Genomic DNA, 22,084 nt, shown 5'->3' on the forward strand with positions numbered 1-22,084 from the left:
ATTTTAAAAAAATAAATTAAATTTCAATTACCTCCACCCCAGTTCCCAGAGAACTGACTGGGTTTTTACACCCTCTCCTCCTTAAAAAAAAAAATAAAAAAAATGCATTTTCCTTCAAAAATGTTCATTAATTTTCTAATTACTGAAAAAGTTCCCACATTTTCAACAATATACCAGATTGTTTAATCTAACAATATATAACATGATCCTCAAGGAACGTTGTTCTAAGCATTGGTGGTTTACACACATGGCAGAAATCCTTATCTTTAGTAGCTCTGGGAGGTTTGTTTGATTCCAAGGACTAAGATCCCAATCCAGAGAAGCATTTCCATTAAGTCAATGGAATAACTAATACTTCAATTAAGCGTGCGCTTGGGACCTAAGAATGTAGATTAGCATTAAACTAGTTGGAACTCCTCAAAACCAAACTAACAGTTTAGGTTGCACATAGGGCAAGTGTGCACTGAATCTGAAAGCAAGCTTCCCAGCCCAAGCCGCAGTTGCTCTGAGCTCCAGCCCAAGCTGCAGCATCTACACAGCTATTTGTAGAAAGCTAGTGTGAGCCCCATTGACATGAGTCTGTGGACCTGGGCTGGAAGGCTCAGGCCAGATTCTATGTAGACATGCCCATAAACACTGTTGTTACATAGAAGAAAATGTTGGCTCCTGATTGGTTAAAATAGTCATGTGATGAGAATCAGTAAATTTCTACTATTTCTGAGGAGGTAAACTATATTCATAGATTTAAAGGCCAGCAGAGGCCATTAAGATCATCTAGTTTGATATCTTGCATCACTCAGGCTACAGATTTCACCTGCATAACACGCAGCAACATGTAGCTGAACTAGAACCGATCTGTTAGAAAGACTTCCAGCCTTGATTGAAAGACCCCAAGTGACAAAATTTACCACATGAGCAGGTAACTGCATGTGCTAATGCAAAGGGCATTTTCCTGTGTAATTAAGGAAACTGCATGTGCAGAAATTTGTTTCCTAATTTAATGTTTGGTGAACATCAGGATTCCTGTCCTTCCAAGTAGATACAGCCTTCAGTTTTGTCTTGGTCAGACTTCACCTCTAGGGTGAACAACATCTAACATACATCAATATCAACAGTATCATAACAGCCTCAAAGCCATGAAAGAACAGACATGGAGTTTACCCCGGCAAAGTATCTACAGGTTTTTGGGTAAAAGTGTTCTAACATTAGGACAGAAAGAAACTAAGATAGAAAGAACTATTGCTCACTTTTGACCAGGCCTTGACTGCCTGCAAAATTGGTAATGCAACTCTTTTCCTTCCAGGTATAGTACAATATTTGGGAAGAATGATTCTTGCAAAGTAGCTCACTGTAAAATGAGTTGAATGTAAACATACATTTAAGGGCTTTTCTCACAACCAGTTTAACATAGCACATGTGCAGAGAATCTGTACAGGACACTTTGAAGTGTGGTGCAATGTGCTAATTCAGAAACATTTACACAGCAGTAGACAGCAGTATGATTCATCATACACATGGTGCTCTGTGGCAGCAATGCATAGAACAATGAGAGAAGCCTGGACAGTTATGCTATATGGACAATTTATGTCCAGAAACCACAGCTGATGTTTTTATTTAGTTTTTAATTTTTGGTAGAAAATTATTGGGATCTTTTGCAAGGAGAATCTCTCACCTCTAGGCTCTAGCAGTCAAAACACTATACCCAAAATACTTCCCTGAGAAATGTGAACACAGCATTACCAGCGTGTGACCATACATATGGCTCCGGGAGCTGCTCAAAGTGTCTTTTTTTTTTTTTTTTTAAATTTTATTTATTTATTTATTTATTTTTAAGAGAAGTGGATTTCCTGTAAGAAAGAACTTTGCAGGCATGCAGTTGTCTGGCATGCAAGGATTTCTGGAATTTTCTCTTTGCTGTCCTGCCTGTTAATTAGCTGCCTGGCATAGAACAAACTCCCCCATGGCAGCCCCTAGGCAATACAGTCTGTGGTGGTGATTTGGCAGGAAGCAGAATGGGGAAGAAATCTGAACCTACATGCAAAAAGTTCTTTTGTTTTTAGTCCCAGGTTGTGCATCCCAACTCCATTTGGGGACGAAATAGTTTTTCGACTTATCAAGAAGGAGAAAACTAAAGAGCTGCCTTTAACCTACTCTCCTCTCTCATCTTTTGGATTTGGTACCTAGTATTTCATTTCCAAAAAATGTACAAGAGAAGCCTGCATCTTCAGGGTATTTGTATGCAGAGGGAAATTCAAAGCCCAACCCTAGTATTTCCTGACTCTCTGCTATAGCACTTCATAGGAAGTTAAATGAGACAGGACTGTCTTTCTGGAATAACTAAAACCTCAAGTGTGCTCCTTGAAATATCATTTGTGAATGCATAGTAGAATCAATTAAATGAATCTTGAGACAGCAGATCAGCAGAAGTGGTGGCAAGGGGAGCAAGGAAAACTGAAAACCGCTGAGGCAGTTCACTGTGCAATGAATTCCAAACCCAAACAGGCTTTCAGTGGTGAGAGATCCTGCACTATTTATGTATCACTTTAAGCCTTGGGCAATTACTTAGAAGAAAAGAAATCTCTTCTGTACTTATTTGAAATGCACATTCAAACATATAGATTGCAAAACTCCACCCACATATAGATACTGTGACTAGTTCTTTCTTATTAATGAGTAATGTGCTGCTAACATGAATCAATGCATACAAACATTAAGATGTCTGGTATCTGATACATCATCCAAAGACTGTTGTGTTCTTGCAGAGAAACAAACTTGCTGATCTAATAGGTTTTTTTCCATCTATAACTTCTATGTTCCTACTAGTGACTGAAGCCATAAGGATAATGTATCTGTCTGTATTTCTGCACAGTTATGTTATGGATTAAATATATTTTGGGAAAACAGACAACATTAAAAAAACAAACAGTACTGTTTGACATTATCTTGTAAGGTCTGCAAGACTACAGATGGATAGTTTGCAAACAATTCATTTGTATGCAGATTAGCAGCTGGAAAGATATGAGAAACGATGTTACACCAAAGTAAATTATCCAACTGGAGTTTAAAATACCTTTCCTTCCCAGGAGGAAAGGATAGCTGCTACTTTATGTATTAAAAATATTTTCTTGCACTGCCTTGACAGGGTTGATTTACATGACACAAAATAATGTCATATTTCTCTTTTTTAAAGTTTTTCACAGAATCCAACAAATAACCCATCTACAATCTTGAAGTACATTTAGTTTTAGAAAATTAACTCATTCACTGGTATTAAAAAATGTAACAAGAAACATCTATCAGAAGAAAATACAGCATAACCATCCATTGCCCAGAATATTTATGTGTGGGATATACAATCTGTTGTATCTGATGTCACAATCAAATTGTAAAAGTGCTTTTACAGCATTTAATAAATTAAACCTATTATCCGTCAATCATAAGGAGTCAGATTATTAATGTTGTGTGCGTGTGTGCAATAGTTGTGAATGCCTAACTTGTGTCCTGTGCACACAAATACTGTAGATGATTTGTACTTGCACTTTGGGAACTTTTAAGGGTAAGTTAAGCCTGCACAAATACATGCAAGTTGTCTGCACACCCTGTAGCTGTGAAAAGCTGACCCTTAGTTTCCTTCTTACTCTTAAGATTTGTGATACTGGATGCAAATAATAACTTGAATATGCAGAAAATCTAGCCTGCATTGTGTGTATGCTTTGTACAGAAGATAAATTAAACAACAATGAAAATAGTTCCTCCTATAACAAGAAAATATTAGGAAACCCATCCTTCTTCTTCTTAGTAAATTCAGCCTGATGAGACCTTCATTGAGTATGACGATCAGAGTAAATTAATGTCTCGTCCTGAGTGGCTTTCTAAAAGGTGCACCAAAAGGAATAGCTTCTCTAGGAGTAGAATTTGCTGTTACTGACTTTCTTCTCCTTTAATCTTCAAGAAAAAGAAAATTAAAGTCAACAATTCTGCTAGGTATTCTGTGAAAAATACAAAGGTCTACTCACTTAGCACCGTACAGCAACTAGTGTAACAGCAACGCTGTGTACTTCCGTTTCTTTTCTTTAAATTAAAATCTGAACACAGTAACAATATATATATGCATGCAAAGATTGAAGTGCCATACTGTATTAAAAAAAGAGCCAAAAAATTCAAAGAACAATGTCATGGACATTCCCACAAAAATGCACACATGAATAACTTTCATCTCTCTCTATTTGCAGGCTGAAATGCTGGTCCTTGTAGGAACATCCATTTTCCCATCTTTAAATATTTGGTCCCCAAATATTCCGATTTCCACACAGTTTGCTACAAGATAAATGTCTCTTGGGGTGTGCTTATAATTATGACAACATATACTTACAGCACCTTCCATTCAAGAATCTCAAACACACACCACACCCCAAGGAAGTGAGTAAATATCGTCCCTACCGAACACAGAGACTCACCAGTACACAGAAGTTATGTGGACTTCTGAATAGAACTCATGAATCTCAACTCCCAATCCTTTGCTCCTATCACTGGCCCATAATATTAACTAACCTCAGCTCCCCACCATTAGCTCCACCACAGACTCACAGGGTGGTAGGATAGTTGCCAGCTGAGTTTTCTTTGGATGAATGCCAGTGGCACCTTGCTCCTACTGACCAATCATAACCTAGCTGTGCATTGAGCTGTGGCACTGGTCACTTCTCTGGTTCTAAAGAGACATGAAAGACTGGCCTCTGATTGGCTGGGAGGAAAGGATTTGACCCCTCTCCCCACTTTAGGCTGGGGGAGGAGCAAAGATCCATCCATCCTGTTCTCCCTGTACCCAGCCATGAGCTGGGGCAAGGCTTAGGGCAAGGGGTCTTTTTTCCTTAGGATAGAGTCTGGGTATTTAACTGACAGTTCCATGTTGTTGCTAAGACAAACCATTGCGTTTTCATTGGTATTTAGGTCATACCAGAACTATGTTCTGGTCCCACATGTTGCAGTATGTTTATGTCACAATGTAGTCTTTATGGTGGGTAATTTATTTGGCTGTTTAAGCTGGATGGTAGGGAAGGGTCTAAGCTCGAAAGATTGTGGCATTCAGTGAGTCACTGGGACCAAGAGACTCATCGTCATGGGCTGCTGGAGTCTGGTTCAGTGGCAGCTCAAACTCCCTTTACAAGAATGAAGCATGGCTTCTGATCCAAGCCAAGTGGGTTAGAAATTATCTTAATAAAGCTGAAGTCTTTGTGCCATACAGGACCTTTTAGATATGAGGAGCCTTTTGGGGAGGGCCCTGGGCAGAATAAAGGGGATCAACCTACCTCCTGCTGCATGTCTCTTGATACATTTGTAATTGGTTCTCATTCACACTGAATTCTCTCAGTAAGGCATCTCTGTTAGGGTTCCTTAAATTCTGGTGAGTGTCATACACGAACAGCTGGTTGTTCAGTTCTGCTTGGCGCTGCCGAAGCTGCCGACATGATGAATAAAGCTCCTCTTCGCTTTCCTTCAAGAGGAAAAGAACATAAGAAACTAATTCAATGTCTTACACAAGCTATTGTTCCTTGATTTTTCTAACAAGTAGTTTGTAAATTCATTTTTATAAGACACATCTGGAAACAAAATAAATAACTGAGAAAACTGAAGAAAAGAAGATGCTCATAAAAATTAACTTTTTTAAAAAAAGTAAGTCGTTCACACACCATGGTGATCAGTGAGAAATAAATGGATTACAGAGAAAGCATTCCATGAAGTATACAGGCATGCTGAGGAAAGAAGGGGAGGAAGCTGTGTGTTATGACTGCAGTTATCTTCTAATAGTCTTGAAACACTGGAAAGAAATTTTAATTTTTGAAGGTTACATCTGATAGAGCCCAGTATGCAAACACTACCAAGGATGGAGCTTATTACTAAGTCTGCTTCCAATGGAGTTTCTTATTAAACTGCAATGGAAAGGTCAGATTCTTCAAACACCAAACATTAAATGGGACCATTCATGGCCCTTAGTACTATGGCTAGGGGGGCAGATCCTTCACTGGTGTAAACTGTCATAGCTCTATTGACTTCACTGCAGCTATGACAGTTTACACCAGCGAAGCATCTGTCCCTTAGGATATGTCTACATTGCAGCCAGGAATGAGCCTCCCAATCCCAGCAGATACACTTGGCTAGTACACTAAAAATAATGTCAGAGGTTGCAGCTTTGGCAGAGACTTGGGCTAGCCACCCAAGTTCAGACCCAGGGGGTCAGGTGGGCTGGAGACTTCAAACTAGCATGCTAAAAATAGCAATGTGGACGTAGTGGCTCTAGTGGCAGCTTGAACTATGCTAGAGCAGGTCTGTCTACCAGGCTGAGGGGTCCCAGCTGCAGTGTAAACTTACCCTTAGTGTTTGCAGGATTAGGCCTTTAATTTGCATTTGTACTTGGATGTTGTCTTCTATACAAAGAGCTCTCAAAACTCTTCACAAAACTAGCAGTTAGGAAACCACAGAATACCCTTTGACCCTAGGAACTATCTATGGACTATTTTAAAACATTATGCACATGCGTAATCTCATCTGTGTAGTTACCCATCTGTGTAAATCTTGGCAGGACTGGGGTTTTAAATTCCACACTAATATCAAAACATCCCACACCAACGAAGAAACATGAAACCAGTAAGCAAGGCAATGTTACAGCAGACATACTAAGCTCCTTTCACCCCTCAGCCCACTGGCTCCCCAGATGCCTAAAACAATGGATGGGCTTCAGAACATGCTTACCAGGTTGGCAAACTGTAAAATCACAAGCCCCTCCCCTCCGCACCCCACCCCCACACACACCCCCAACCCCCTGCACTACAGCTGAAACCCTGCTGCAGCTCCCTCTCTGAGGATGTCAAGGAGCTGAAGCACAGCCTCTCTGCTCTACCCTACAAACCATGCATTTTATAAATATGGAATAAAGGGTCTCGTTTTTAAAGGGAACCAACCTTGCCTCCTTCAGTCATAAATGAAGACATGCAAATAGCCAATTGCTGATCACTTAGACATCTACATGCCCTCATTTATTCTCAAAAATAACTGTATCCACCAACGCTTGATTTCAAAAGTAAGATTAAAGTGGACACTTTGGGAATTTCTGTTAAAAACACAAATGCCAGCTAAACTGAATATAATCCAAAAATGCTTCAAAAACAGTCATACTTTCCACAGCAAGTAAATCAAATTTGCAAGCAAATAAGACATGCTTCTAAATTTAAAAACTTTCTTAATACACTTACATTTCCAGACTATTTGAAAAGACTCCAGTTAATTTCAGTAAGACCTGGATAAGGGCTAACATGATAATTTACACATTGTTACAACATTTTTGCATCTCTATGTCTCAACAAATTTCAAAACCATCTGCAAGCCGTTTCATAATTTTAGATTTTCTCTCCAAGTGTATGCAGATGGGATTTCTGTATAAACAGATCTGTTATTAAACTATAACATTTTATGGAGGATTTTTTTTTAAAGCAGCATAACAGATGGAAAAGACCTTGATCATTTTTATGATGCTTCTAGATTGGTTTGGCAAAGGTTCTAAAAGTTTAATGACCATGGCAAGTCTTTGTTCGCTATAGACTGTCAAAAAAATCATCTTTGAAATTTCTCCCACCACTGCATCAGCATCCTGAGGTTTCATCATTGTAAATATACATTTGCGTTGCATATAAATTTTGGTTTACCAAGCTGGAAGAAAGGGGACTGAGGCTGTGAGATGTGCTATAGTCAAAGGACTTGCTGCTGAGAAGGTTGGGAGGTGCACAGCTGCTCTGAACAATACTTTAAAAGACACTACTGCCCCAAGCAAATAATAAGTTGGATTTTTTGAAAAAAATCCCAGACACTAGAGATTCTCAGCATATTTACATATTGTGTATGGATATCACCTTGTAAGTCACTGAGTCACTATCGGCAGGGGGTTTGTAGGAGGTGGCAACACAAAGTTTTATCTAGCCTTCTATGCCAGGCTCATCCCAATGGGATTTGAAACCTTACATGTTTAAGAACTTTTTTTTAAAGGATATACATTATATTTATTTATATACACAAGTCTCATATTATGACCCTCTCCCCCCTTGCAATCCCTCACCTATGGCCCCTGTTCTCCCTCGGAATCCTTCCTTCCCCGTCATGATCCTGCATTCCTCTTATTTCCCCTCAGACCCCCTCATTGCAACTCCTCTTTTCTATCCCTTCTCCAGTGGGTAATGGAAAGCTACAATGGCTGCCAAGAAGCTGGGACAGGATTGCATACAGTCATTGCACAGGGGGTCTCGTGAGACTTTCTACACAACTTGGAAAAGGGTGTTTCCCAACTCTTCCCAATCTGATGCTTCTCCTGTGAAAATGAGCATGACTGTAAGTGCAATACCTTCCAGTTCAGCATCCACGTAGCTGCAGGACTAAATCCCTCCAGAGACCCAATACTGACGAGAAGCACATAGTGTGCTGCTGTAAGAAATGCAATGGCCAGATTCTGATGTCAGTTACAGCAGCATGTGTTTGGAGTCACTCTATCAACTCCAATGGGCTTACACCAACGTAAAGTAGGAACAGAGTATTTTTTCCTCTGAAATATGCAGTATGTGGGAGATCAATTGGAGTCCCTAGCATCTCACTTGTTTCATACAGTGTCTGTCAAGCCTGAAGAATTGTGACTTGAAAATCTGGAAGGTGGAAAGGGCGCTAACTAGACAGGATGGGTCTAGTTTAAAGTACTGTATACAATGACTTTAGGTACCAATAGTAATTAATTGCTTGTGGCTCACCCACTTGCTTGGCTGATTCCATGACTAGGGATTTGTAATTTTTTTTCCAAGAAGAAGATTATGTGCACACAAAATTTTAGTGTTTCAAACAAACAGATGTTCTGTGAAGGCTTAAATGAGGCAGGTTTATCTGCAGTGGGATCCAGTGCTGTGTCTCTGGTTTTTATAAAATACTGGCAATTATTGTTTTTACTTTTGCTTTTGGCAAAGCCTTCTGTTTTTTCCAGAGATTGATTCTGAAGACTAGAAAAGGACTATATTCTGTCCTGAATATCTACTGCCAAGTGAGGCTTCAATATTAGTGAGTCTTACCTCCAAGTGGGGCATACAAGCTTGAGAAGGGCTCTTTCCTACTGCCAGAGAATTAAATTCTAGCTGGTTTCATTCCAATCAAGGAGGCCAGCAGCAATGCTGCTGCGTGAGCAGAACATTCTTTAAAAGAGTGTCAAGTATCAAGGGGTAGCCATGTTAGTCTGGATCTGTAAAAAGCAACAAAGAGTCCTGTGGCACCTTACAGACTAACAGATGTATTGGCGCATAAGCTTTCGTGAGTGAATACCCATGCATGTGTCTGACAAAGTGGGTATTCACCCACGAAAGCTTATGCTCCAATACATCTGTTAGTCTATAAGGTACCACAGGACTCTTTGTTGCTTTAAAAAGAGTGAGAAATCTCTCCACCCAGACAGCGAGCAACTGAATTCAGGTTAATGAACATTCAGGAACCAGTATGAAAGACTTAAGGGTCACACAGTATCAGGCAGAAATATACGAGCTGAATTGTCACCTCTTGGTTACCACAAAGAATTCACTGACCCATGCTCTGGGCGTAGCGGAAGTGATGAGGAAAGTGGAACACACAGGAAGTGGCTTTGCACTTACCAGAACTTGCTGCATTTCACAGAAAACCAGAAGGGAAGCCAGCTCTATATCTTCACTGTAACCATTTTTGAGAGGTACCGACCTAAAACCTGGGGAGAGGGAACCCAGAGGTAATTAAAGTAAAGGAGGAAGGGTTGCTTGCAGTTGGGGGCAAGCATGCATGGCACTGGTTAGATCCTTCCACTCTGCTCCATTCCTTGGAGCAGGCAGATCTTTGAAGTTTACAAGGAAGCAGCAGGCAGAGATGGGGTGATGAAGTTTTCCCACAGCCCTGCAAATCAAACCAGGTCTGGAGAAATCAGAAGTTAACTCAAGGGATGCCCACCTTTGGATCAGCTAAAAAGGCAAAGGTAGAAGTCAGGATAGCAGAAAAATCTTAAGTGATCTCTCCAGAACTCATTCTGGGCACACAATCACATTAATGAAATGAAGACTGTGGCAAAATTAATTAAAATCACAGTAATCATTCCATAATCAAATCATTAGAAGGTAGGCACAAACACTGCACTGCTGACACTGTTACCTCTCCAAAATAAACCTATAACTGGGTGTTGGGCAGGGTGGAGATCATAGATCCTTTTTTTGGCATTTGCTCTCTCCTAATCCGGAGGGTCAGATCTAAATCCATCAGTCTCAAACTAGTGGGACCAAGAATGCAGGAGCTGACTTTACTTCCCACTGTGAAGCTGATCATACTGCAGTAATAGGTAGTTCCATACTCACTTTCTCGTTGCTGATACAACTCTTTCTTCTTGCAGAAAGAATGAAAAACAATTTGGTGGTGGGTGATTCATTTAAAAGATTATTTCCAACATGCCTGACATCCTAGTTCAGAGGGAGGGTGTGGTATTTTCAGTTCAAAGTAGCTATTTCCCAAGGTGTGTTGCAGCAGGATGGGCCCTTTACTACCTAAGTTTTGAGAGCAAATGTGCAGTACTAGCAGTTCTAAAGACCATGTTTCTTGCTTAACACTTTATGACACCCTATTGATCTTTACCTGATTTGATTCCTTTGATGGGGAAAGTGGCATGTGCTAAGAAGTTGGGGTCACTGAACATATCCTCCTCATAAACAACGAAGCGCAGAAACGCTAGGTTAGGATCATAAATTTCAAACTTCACTTGCTCTGGACAGGGTGCCCAAACTGGGTTAAGGCCATTGTCATCTGGAATGAAAAGAAAACTTTTGTGCTATGATGCAATCACTTCCCTTCATGCACATACAAGTGTATATCCAAGGGCACATGCTGGGATTATACATGAAGTCTGAAATTCCTTATTCCACCTGTTTTTATATGCCCACTCAAGAAGTTCTTGGGGGGAGAAAAAAATCTATTAAAAAAATCTAAATTTAAATACATTTCTTCATATTTAATATATTTATATAAACAAACTTCTCTGGACATCTATTTTTAAAAGGTGAATTGCTTGCCATGCATTAATGAAAAACAAGGCCCAGGTCTGAGTTTAAAAACAGACACTAGCATGAAACATACCAAGTAGACAGATGTGCAACTATCCAGTTTGCATACTCATTGGTGGAGTTTTGTGGGGTCATCTGCATGTGTGCTGGAGGCCGAAAATCTGGCTCTCAAGGTTGATCACCAGTACAAAATATAAAGGTCAAAATACTCTTCTCTGGGGAACACTGTGGTTCCCCTACTGGTGCAGCTCTCTACTGAACAGTCTGCACTCATTCCACTCCCAAAATTTTGCACAGCCTCCTCTGTCACAGAGAAACAACAGTGCATCTAGAAATGCCAAAATCAGGCAATAAAATAGACAGCCAATCAGATGGCTTAAAGTAAAAAAAAAAAAAACAAAAAAAAAAACCATGGAGTAGGACCCTCACATTTAAAATTCGTACTCCTGTTTGGCTTTTAGTGTAACTTTGTCCCACATTTAGTAAATGAACCTCATTTGCAAACACAGCTCCATGAGATCACTGGGGCTATTTCCTTGACTTTGTTGGGCTCTGTATCAAGTGGACAGTACTTTGCATGCTCCATTGCTGTATTACCACCCTTCTTGTCCAAGATCTCTCCAAAGAAATTATCTAATCTTTGAACTCAAACCTAAATATAATAGCTCAGGACTTTAGAATCTTTCTGCTTGGAGGGCACCTTCAGAAATTGACTAGCATCTTCAGAGAGACAAGTTGGGTGAGGTAATATATTTTATTGGACCAGCTTCTGTTGGTGAAAGAAACAAGCTTTCAAGCTACACAGAGCTCTCAACATTGCATACAGCATCTTCAGAGACACTTTCAAGTTACCAATCAATTTAAAAATATGGAAATTACACACACAGCCAGAAACTTAACAGAAATGCACCTTAATATGAACCGAACACAGTTTAACACTTGCATGTTTTTCTGCCTGAATTTGACACATAGTGAAGGTTCTAAAATTAATTGGTTCTGAGGCAAGCATTAGGGTATTATTACATAAATCATCGGTTAAGAGCAATAAAGTCACCTTCTTCTTCTGGTATACGATGTTTGTAATTTATAGATAATGAAAATATTATTTCATGGAAATCACGGATTCCACGACTTTCAGAGACCTCCATGACATTTTCTGCTTCAGCCTAGGGTTGTCAACCCCTCCCCCCCACCCATTATTTTTAGTAAAAGTCAGACAAGTCACAAGCTTCTGTGAATTTTTGTTTATAACCTGCAGCCTGTCCCTGACTTTTACTAAAAATAACCGTGACAAAATTTTAACCATAGTTATAGATAGCATGCATGATGAATGTCCTCTACCAATTTTATTTAGTGCACTGCAAGTATAACTCCACTCCCACCCAGAAGGTTGTGCAGATACTCACTCACAACAGTCGTCTTGATCTTGCTATTATCACATTCGGCCCCACAAATTTCCACCTCTACAAATGGACAGGCAATGCTTCTGCCAGGTTTAGGCAGATGGCGAGCACCTAAAACCTATAAAGGAACAACAGGTTATACCGACATTTGAAAAAAAAATTGGCATGCAATTTATGTACTGCTACTGGTCTACAGAACTATTAAACAGTGCCACTGAAAAACATAACTATTTTTCTTATCAAATAGTCCTCAAGAGAGCATGCATATATGCACTTTCTCTCCAGTACAGATAGGTAGGTAGACGTGTTTAGAAATGTATTTATTTACAAAGGCACACGTATCACTTTCCAATGTAAAATCCTGTTTTCAGTTGCTTACAACTTTGCCTAACGCCAAGCTTAAATCATTCAAGCTAAATTTTTCCATGCTGAATATTTGCCTCAGGCTGATAGGGAGGAATGGCTTGTTGTTTATTTTTAATTTTCAGCTAAAATGATTCAGCCATTTCCAAAATGAGACTAGGGAAAAATAGGATGTTTTGTCCATGTGAAAAAAAGCAACAAACCTCTTTTAACCATTTCATTAAGAAGCTCTAGCAACTCCACTCTGGAGCAGGGACTTGAAATTTGGCAAGGGGTTTTCCTGCTGTCAGGGAGGTACCCATTGACATCCTTGTGCCAATATGGCCAAGTTATAAGCCTCCGAAAAAAATAACACGTTCAGAACAGACTCGTTAGAATTAAGCAGCTAAATTCTCCAGTAATTCTGTCTGTACTGGGCATGCTCCATCCCCTCACAGCTCTTATGTGCCAACTAGACTGCATGTGCCTTCCTTACAGAGCGAGCGAAGGGTCGCGGGGAGGTTGAGCAGGACTTTGTTTACAATTGCTTTTCCCAGGTGCTAAGGGGCCATTGTGACACCAGACACAGAAACTGAAAGCAGGGAGGCTGTACCTCCTGTGCTCTCAATACTCCCCTGCAGGCATCATGGTGTAGAAGGTGGAAGGTGCCTGAGAAAGATGCACAGGAGTGAAAAATGGATAAGAGGAAAGGGAGTGCAGAGGGTGGACGATGTTCTGGGAATGAATCAGGGTTCTGTAGCAAAGGAGGTGGCTGTCAGTAGCTCTTCTGCCTCATTTATTACTGTCATTGGAAGAAATGAGGTGGGGGATTGCAGGAAGAGAAAGGATGCAGTCTCATGGTTAAGGAAATGGAGTGCCACCCTAGGTAATTGGATTCTATACCTGTCTGTGCCACTGAGTGATTCTAAGCAAGTGGCCAACTGTTGGTCACTAATCGGGTGTTCATTTTCTGCATTCTAAACACGAGATACTTGGGGTTTGATTTGCAAACGTGCCGAGTGCTCATGACTGCAACTGAATTTGACTGGAGCTGTGCTCTGGGAATATGAAATGCTAAAAATTATAAATATTCTGAAAAATCAGGCCCCAGTTGTCTCAAAATTGACATCCAATTCAGTGGGCCCTTTTGACAATTCTGGCCTTAATCTCTCTGTGCCTCAGTTCCTCTACCTAATTTCACTGGGGAGTTGAGATGATTCATTCATTCGTGTTTGTGGAGCACTCAGATACTATGGTGAGAGCACCTCAGAAACACCCAAAAAGACATTAATTCTGTATTCAGAATAAGGTTTGTACGGTATGTGGTAATAAGACCTGGGGCCACATACTGAATGAGGAGGGGAAAATGAATATTGAATAACTACCCATTCACTGAATGAGGTGAGAGTCTATAGAAAAAATAGTATGTGACTATATAATTAAAGACTGTACCACAATGTATACACAAGGGGCGTGAATCAGAGTTGCACAGGCAAACATAATTCTGGCATTTCCTGATTTGTGTGTGCTTGTTTTTGCAATCTGAACATCTTTCAAGGTAGATTTTTTTTTGGATGCAATATATAGATACACACACAACCCCTCTTTCTTTCTTATCTTTCTTTCTCTCTTGCTTATATGCGTTCAAGAGTCCGAATCAAATTTTCAGCCCAATTTTAAGTGGGACTCCATTTCTGCAAGCACAAATTGCAGGTGTAATCTGGCACGAGCAATTATTTGTCACCACAGTTCTGGTTACTTACACACGCTGGTAAATGCACTTGTAAATCAATGACAAACATCTAAGTGACCTAATTCATGAGGATAAATAATTATGGGTGCAAAAATGTGTCTGCAAAAGTGGAGGACTAGCTCTGAAAATCCAGCTCTGTACACCACACTTTCACAAAACATACAGAAGATGCCTCACTTCAACTGCCACATTTCCACTCTCAGGATGACGAGATAATAGTGAGGTTCTATACTCTTTTAGCACTTACATTTTAAAAAAGTATTTGTTCTTTTGCTTTACTTTTATAGCCCGTGTCATCATCCAAACTGCAGTGAGAAGTGGTTACAGTGTGTCTGTTCCTTACCATCATTTCTCATAAAACATATGCTATTTTGGAAGACATCTCTCTTACTGAATAGCAGCTGAGAACACAAACAAGTTCAATTTACAGATGGTGCCAGAACTCACTGTAGTGTAATCTTCAAACAATAAACTCTTTTTCTTAATGAAAAATGAGATTCTGAAAGGATGAATTGTACAAAAATAGCTGCATTTTCCCCTATCGTGTTAAAGCTAACTTTTTTTCTGGCGTAGTTTCTTTTTTTCCATTATAAAAACCTCTCTCTGTCAAATTGGAAACCTGCTGAACTAATAAATCTGTTGCGAACCAGTCTCTAATCAGATCTTTCTAATGAGAACTAAGGTGGAGTTCAATGTAAGTTGCTTTGATTTCATTTTTAATAGTTACCATATACATTCCATTTTTTTCTGTTCTATATTAATTGACGTGACAAAGAGAAACTTATTTCATTTCAGGGAAAGTGGCAGAATTAGTTTTATTCCTAAAACACTGACATTTAAATAAAGTATGTTTTGTCAATTTGTCACAGCCCTTGCTCTCTAAATAAAAGCTTTATTTGTAGTCAGTCATATAGACCTTTACTACTTGTAAGAATATATTTATAAAAGAAAAGATTTACCCTCACTGTCAAAAGCATCTGCAATTTCCTCTTTGATTCGCTTGGCATTGGATCATAGTCCTCATTTCGCATGCTTTCTGGCTGCAGAATATATCCAGTCCGTCCATTAAGTGAAAACAAGGCATGGTTTATTTGCATGTATTTATCTAGGGAGAGAATGAAACAGCCATGACAGTAGAGTTCCTCATTTTATTAAATCCAAAAGGATGACAGAATATCAGTTTGATGGCTCCTTAGTGCCACTCTCACTAGTTGCCACTTTCACAAAGACTAGGTGATGACTAATGTTTCACTTCAGTAATTAAAACTTATTGTCCTTGGTCCACTGATTAGAAATCTGAAAGAGAGGCTTGCATTCACACTGAACTTCGTATCGAAGCCAAGAGAAAATTCTGTTAAGCCAGAAATGTTGTGAATTTCCAATTCAAAACACATTTTGCCTTGCCAATGAACTGGTCAAAATATCAATTCAGTAACAAATACAAGCTGATACCTAGAGCTGCGCAGAGGGAAGAAGCTACTTTCAGAAAACATCTTGGAGGTTTTGAAAGGAACAAAAATGGAACATTTCAAAATTCCCCATGAAAGAAAATTCTGGAATTTTTTTCCAGGTCAATCAAAACATTTCGTTTTGACAAAATTGAAATGTTTTGTTTAGATTCTGACCTTTTAAAAGAATAGTTTTATGATCATACAAAATTAATAAACAAAATGAAAGTGATCTCAAAATGAAAAATCTATACAATTCATATCCAAAAATGTTGAAACAGGAAATGAAATTTTTGTGCACCTCACACAATTTTATGGAGTGTGTCAATTTTAATGGCACTGTATATTCTGACACCAAAGTTTCTCCAACCAGCTCTTCTAGTATCTCTTGATCATTAAATGGCAGGGCTGCCCAGAGGGGCAAGTGGGGCAATTTGTCTCAGGCATTGGGCCCCAAAGCGGCCCCCACAAGACTGTAGTATTCTATAGTATTGCAAGTTTTTTTTATGGAAGGGGCCCTGGAAATTGCTTTGCCCCAGGCCCCCTGAATCCTCTGGGCAGCCCTGTTAAATGGAGTTACTCAGTTAATACAACCCAGTACATTGTGAGGTAAGAGGGCCTGGTCCTCAGCTGCTGTTAATCAGTGTCACTATCAAAATCAGTGGAGCGATGCTGATTTACACCAGCTGATGTTGTGGCCTTACATGCTGGTCCAACACCCGTCAAAGTTAAGAGAAAGACTCAACTATTTCAAAGGAGTTGGATCATGTCCCACAAGTGAACTCTGCAGGGTGTATGGATATGAATTTTCTGGAATCTGCCCTAGTAGCCAATCCACAGAGTCACAAGCAAACAACTCATATAGTTTCAATCCTCTCAAGCACTCGCATTCCTTCTTCCATCTATTTTCCCTCTTTAGTAAGATACCAACCACAATGACCAGGGTGGTGGAGAGACTAGAGGGGGAACTTGTTAATGGTCAGTTGAAAGAATGAAAAACAATTAAAGCTCCTCTTTATGAGAATATTACCTGGGGTCTGGAAATTAAGAGACACCATCTGGGCACCACAAAACCAGAGACGAAATGGGTCATAATTAGATGAATCAACTCTCTGTCCTTTAGGGTAGACCCGCGTCAGTCCCTTTTGGTTGTATTTCAACAGCTCACCAGGCTTCTGCCTGACAACACTTTCAGCCTTGTTTTCCACAAAAGAACGGACTTCTCTGAAATTAGGATTTTCTACACAGAGGGTGGGGGAGAAGAAAAGGGCAAAAAAAAGGAGAAAGAAACCACCATTTATTCTCCATTTCCACTGGAGCCTTGTTTTACCTCATCCTTTAACACAATAATTGACTTCTTGTTCATGCAAACACCACAAATTGGCTGAACATCAAGTTTGAAAATTAAAATAACCTGTCTGCATGACAAGACCTCTAATTGCTCATTGTGGTGGGATTGGATGAAGGCTACAGTTCTCATCCCGTCACTGCTAATAATGCTCCTTTGAGCACTGCAGCACATATTTAAATAAGGCATCCTTTCCTGTGTGTAAGTGGAGGAATGGAGGGCAAGCTATGGTTAACAATGCTTCAAACAATGACTGCAATTATAATGTCTATCTACATTGATGGCTTACTGCAAGCATTCACAAAGAATCTTAAGCAGGAAGGGGATATTTGTTGGGTACTCCATGGATCTGGTTGCAATAGCAAAAAGCCAGCAAGTAATCAATTTCAGTGTCAATCCAGGAATTTTTACTGATATTGCACCACATTCTCATTTACATTAAGATATCTACATGTCACTCCAGTAGCTTCAAGGGGTCTTATTGTAAGTGACAATCAGACTGCTAGAGCAGAATATTACATTAATGTAGAGCAAATCTATTTTAGCGTTGTTTTTTTCATAAATCACGGAAGAATTCATCTCATCTCTTAAAACAAAAGAAGCCAAGTGCACATTGATTTCTGGTGAGCTTCATAGTGTTATATTGGAAGAATGGCTTGGACAGACCAGATGGAAATTTGTCGCAGCTCCAAAGCATATCTTCTCCTATATCTTCCATCATAAAGGACAATGTCACTTCCTCAACCCATCAACAGACAGCATAGCTTCCCACCCTTTGTCACTATCATTTTATTAACTTCAGAAATGCAGCACTATGGAAAAGGAAAACCTGAATGAATCATTTCCAAGTTGTCCTTGTCTCCTTAGATTTTTTCCTCTTTCTGTATGGTCTCTTCTCTCTCTCGTTTCAGTAATTTGTTCCTCATTTAGTCCCAGACTTGAGCCTCGACAGGTTGAGATGTACGCTCAGAACAATTCTGATAACTCACTAGATTTTACCTGACATTTTATCATTTGAACACTGTAATGCTCTCTCCAGTGTGCAGTTCCAATTTTCCACAGAAAATCCTGCCTGTATAAGCTCTCTCAGCTCTCCCAGTGCAGAAAGGAGGTATTTTATTTTCAATTCTAAAATTTCAAATAAATGTTTCTTTGAACAGGATCAGCATGCAAGCAGGCAAGGTGAAATTTATTAATAAAAATAAATCACCTAAATTGTCCTTGGATTTGCTTGTAGGTTTGCAGTAGATTACCAAATCGGATAATTCGATGGCAATTAATTGATTCTTTTCCCAGTACTTCCTCATATGCTCCTGTTTAAAATTTAAAAAATATTTTTAGATTGCACTTATGTAGAACATGATGGCACAATAAACTAGGACATATTCTAAAGAAAGGATGATTATGTTAAAACATTCCCAGCTCCCTGATATCATATTTAACACTTCACAAACATACTTGGATGTGACATATATTTAGGGCTTCTGTTTTTCAGAGGTTTATTAGTATAATTTTGGGGGTTCATTTTTAGCAATTTGTGTTTTATGTAGGTTTCCAATAACTGGGTTTTTTTGGGTCTCTTGCTTTTATACCGTAATGAGTAATGGATATAACATGATATAGTATATATTGTAAACAAGTAATCTCTTTGTAATGTTCCTTAGGGCGCTTTAACGTAGTGCTATTTCAAACAGAACTACATAAAAACACACTAGGGAGCCTTTAGTGCACAGCAGCAGGGTCTACATGGACCAATTAATGCACAACATGCTATTGTGCTTTAGGAATCACACCCCTGTAGTCCACATTACTGCTCTGCATGGACAGGCCCTTAGAGGAAATGAACCTAAACTATTTACAGTGTTTATCCAATATTTACTGAATAAAAATACCCATTTCAATAAAAATTTGGTTCCTAAGTATCTAAATTACTTTTCAAAATGAGACTTAGACATTGCAAAGTTGAGTGCAGCAACCGCTCAACACCTTTAAAAAACTGGGCCTAAGCACGTTCCTGAATTGGAAGAGTATAAAGAAGCCTGGCAGTTAAATTACTGTTTTTATGTACATCCACATAAATCTAGCTAAATTATTGACTCAACACCTCATATAAATGCACAGACAAAAAAAAATGCAAAGCATAATGAAGTTTCTCTTCACTTATTTATGATCTCAATCAAGATTAAGTATCTCTTGTGACTCCAAGACTGAATTCCAGCTGCCTCCAAATGCAAAGCGCGCTGCTCCAGCAGTTCACTTTTTGCAAAGCAAGCCAGCGTTTCCAGGTATGAAAAAATAATTTGCGATCAAACAGGCATCATTATTGAAAAGTCCATAATCTACTGGAACATGAGATGGTTTAAATCTTGGTCTTGTGGGAGCTGAATGAGGATACCTGCAACCCATTCAAATGGGAGTTGGGAAGCCAGGCTACTCCTCACTTTGGCAGGCAGCAGCTAATCATGGCCATTGCTGGTGGAGATTAGAAGCCACTGAAGTCAATGAGAGCCCTGCATCAAGTGAAGGTAGAATTTAGCAGGAGGTGGTCAAAATTACATAAAAGATACAAGAAGTGATTGCAGAATAGGAAGTATAAATGGAATCACATAGTGAACAGTTACTAGCTTCAGTACAAAAGGCTACAAAGCAGTAGGAAATAGGAAATCTCCAAAAGAAATTCTCACAACAGCAGGAGGAGGGAGGAAAACAGGAGCTGCAGAGAGACGTTTTTCCAGAAGCAGTCACCAGATCAGAGACTGTGTGCTGTGGTCTAAGAAAAGCAAAGAAGAATTTAGTATTATGAACTGACAAAGCCTTGGAGAAGCACAGATATAAGCTATTCACCACAGTGTAACATCCTAATAGACATACAACTTTCACTTGAAAGCAATGTTTTCATGAGCAACGGAGTGTTTCCAGGTGCTGTAAACTCATTCTTAAAAGTATGCTTTTAAAGATAGCTAACCAGGAACAAATACCAACAAAAACAGACCGTTCCTAAGACACGGTTAGTGCCGATATAAAACAGGGATGAGAAAGTGGATAAAGCTCTGAGTTGAGAAGCTGAAGTGGAGGGAAATCTTCAGAGATCTGGAAAACACCCAGGTGAAGATAAAGAGAGGAATTCCAAACTGCAGATTATTACTTGTCATATATAATAAAGTTATTGGCACAAGTAGGAAAGTGTTTTACAAATGCATTCACTGGACAGCAGAAGTAGGAAGCAAGATTAGGAAGAGATGTTTAGACAAAGGAGCTCAAATAGCACATACACCTCTACCCCGCTATAATACTGTCCTCGGAAGCCAAAAAATCTTACCGTGTTATAGGTGAAACCATGTTATATCGAACTTGCTTTGATCCACCAGAGTGCGCAGCCGTCCCTCACCCCGCCCCCCGCCCCCCGGAGCACTGCTTTACCGCATTATATCGGAATTCGTGTTATATCGGGTCGCATTATATCAGGGTAGAGGTGTACATTAGCAGACTTACTATAACACTTTTCAAGCTTGGTTCTCCACCGCCTTGCACGAGGCATACCATAATTTACACCTGTGCAAAGTGGATGTAAAACACTACCATCATCATTTTTTAGTACTTCCTATCTATTTGGCATAGATGCAGGCAACAACAGAAGGCATAAAGCACAGGAGACTCAGGTTATGAACTTGAGGGAGAACTCTGCTGAAAGTGTTAAAATTCTCTTTGATGGCTGATGTTCTGCTAACTCTCCTAAAGTGCCTGAAAATTTAGAAAACAAGACCCAGATTAGCAAGGTGTTTTACTTTAAGCATGTGAATAGTCCCACTGAGGCCAAGTCTGGTAAAATAAATATGCAAGAGGCTTCATGGGTTCAGGCTTTAGTGAAGCTTGGGGAGCTTAGGTGGTTCTCAAATGGCTGAAGTCTCATTATTTCCTAATTTTATAACTATTCACTGCAAAATAAAACAAATTTTTTTTTCTACTGGCACCTCTTCTGTAGATTTCAGTGTGATTTTCCTGATGTCTTGGTACCATTCAAACAGCTCTTCCACTGTATCGGTTGCAAATTCAACAGGAGGATCTTCTGGATTCTTGGGTTCCAGTACGAAGACAAAAGCCTTGTCATGCTTCCCTTGTGGCATTTTCACTATTGGACAGCACAGTAACAACAGAGACATACAAAAAGTTATCAGTTCTTTTAGTCTTAACTGCATGCTGTACGAGTGGTTGGTTCAATGCAGCAGACAACCATACAGATTTCCACTATGAGAAAATCTCTTGTCAGGCTGAATAGATAGCATCATCTTTCCTGCTCTAGGGGAAACAGCCCAAATAAAGGAGGAAAACCTAGGAATCCCACTACAAGCTCCAGAGGCTACGTACCAACATTGTATGTACTGAGGACCAATATGCCACGACACAGAGTTCCTAAGGGGTTGTCCTCAATAATCTGTGAAGAAACAATGGGTTTAATTTGATTCTCTTAATCTTTTCCCTTTTAATCAGTAATCACAGGATGCATAATAAAAATTAAACACAAAGTTAACCGCCTATAACTGCCCACAATGTCATAGAGAAACTGCCGAAGGCTCTTTTAAAAAGTTCATTTTTAGTGACACAATCTCTCATTATGGATGAAAGATGACTAGTGAGGCTAGGAATAACCCTGGTGAATCTGCGAGTCTTCAATTGGACTGGTTCACTGTTTTCCAACTTGCAAA

At 39.5% G+C, this 22,084-nt stretch overlaps 1 protein-coding gene across 1 annotated transcript in view; it reads right to left on the reverse strand.

Moving 5' to 3' along the window:
- Positions 1–1,810: 1,810 nt before the first annotated feature.
- The window catches only part of PLCG2 (phospholipase C gamma 2), a 104,599-nt gene continuing 84,325 nt past the window's right edge, over positions 1,811–22,084 (reverse strand). Inside the window, exons 24-33 of the mRNA XM_050923006.1 lie at positions 21,747–21,813; positions 21,353–21,510; positions 18,592–18,694; positions 17,064–17,273; positions 15,545–15,690; positions 12,494–12,608; positions 10,663–10,830; positions 9,666–9,754; positions 5,307–5,491; positions 1,811–3,945 (exon numbers count right to left, since the gene is read on the reverse strand). Of these exons, the coding sequence (XP_050778963.1) occupies positions 3,903–3,945; positions 5,307–5,491; positions 9,666–9,754; positions 10,663–10,830; positions 12,494–12,608; positions 15,545–15,690; positions 17,064–17,273; positions 18,592–18,694; positions 21,353–21,510; positions 21,747–21,813 (1,284 nt within the window). The 3' untranslated portion in view covers positions 1,811–3,902. The remainder of the gene's footprint in view (positions 3,946–5,306; positions 5,492–9,665; positions 9,755–10,662; positions 10,831–12,493; positions 12,609–15,544; positions 15,691–17,063; positions 17,274–18,591; positions 18,695–21,352; positions 21,511–21,746; positions 21,814–22,084) is intronic.

The sequence above is a fragment of the Gopherus flavomarginatus genome, chromosome 14, assembly GCF_025201925.1.
Source record: "Gopherus flavomarginatus isolate rGopFla2 chromosome 14, rGopFla2.mat.asm, whole genome shotgun sequence".
NCBI classification, from domain to species: domain Eukaryota; kingdom Metazoa; phylum Chordata; order Testudines; family Testudinidae; genus Gopherus; species Gopherus flavomarginatus.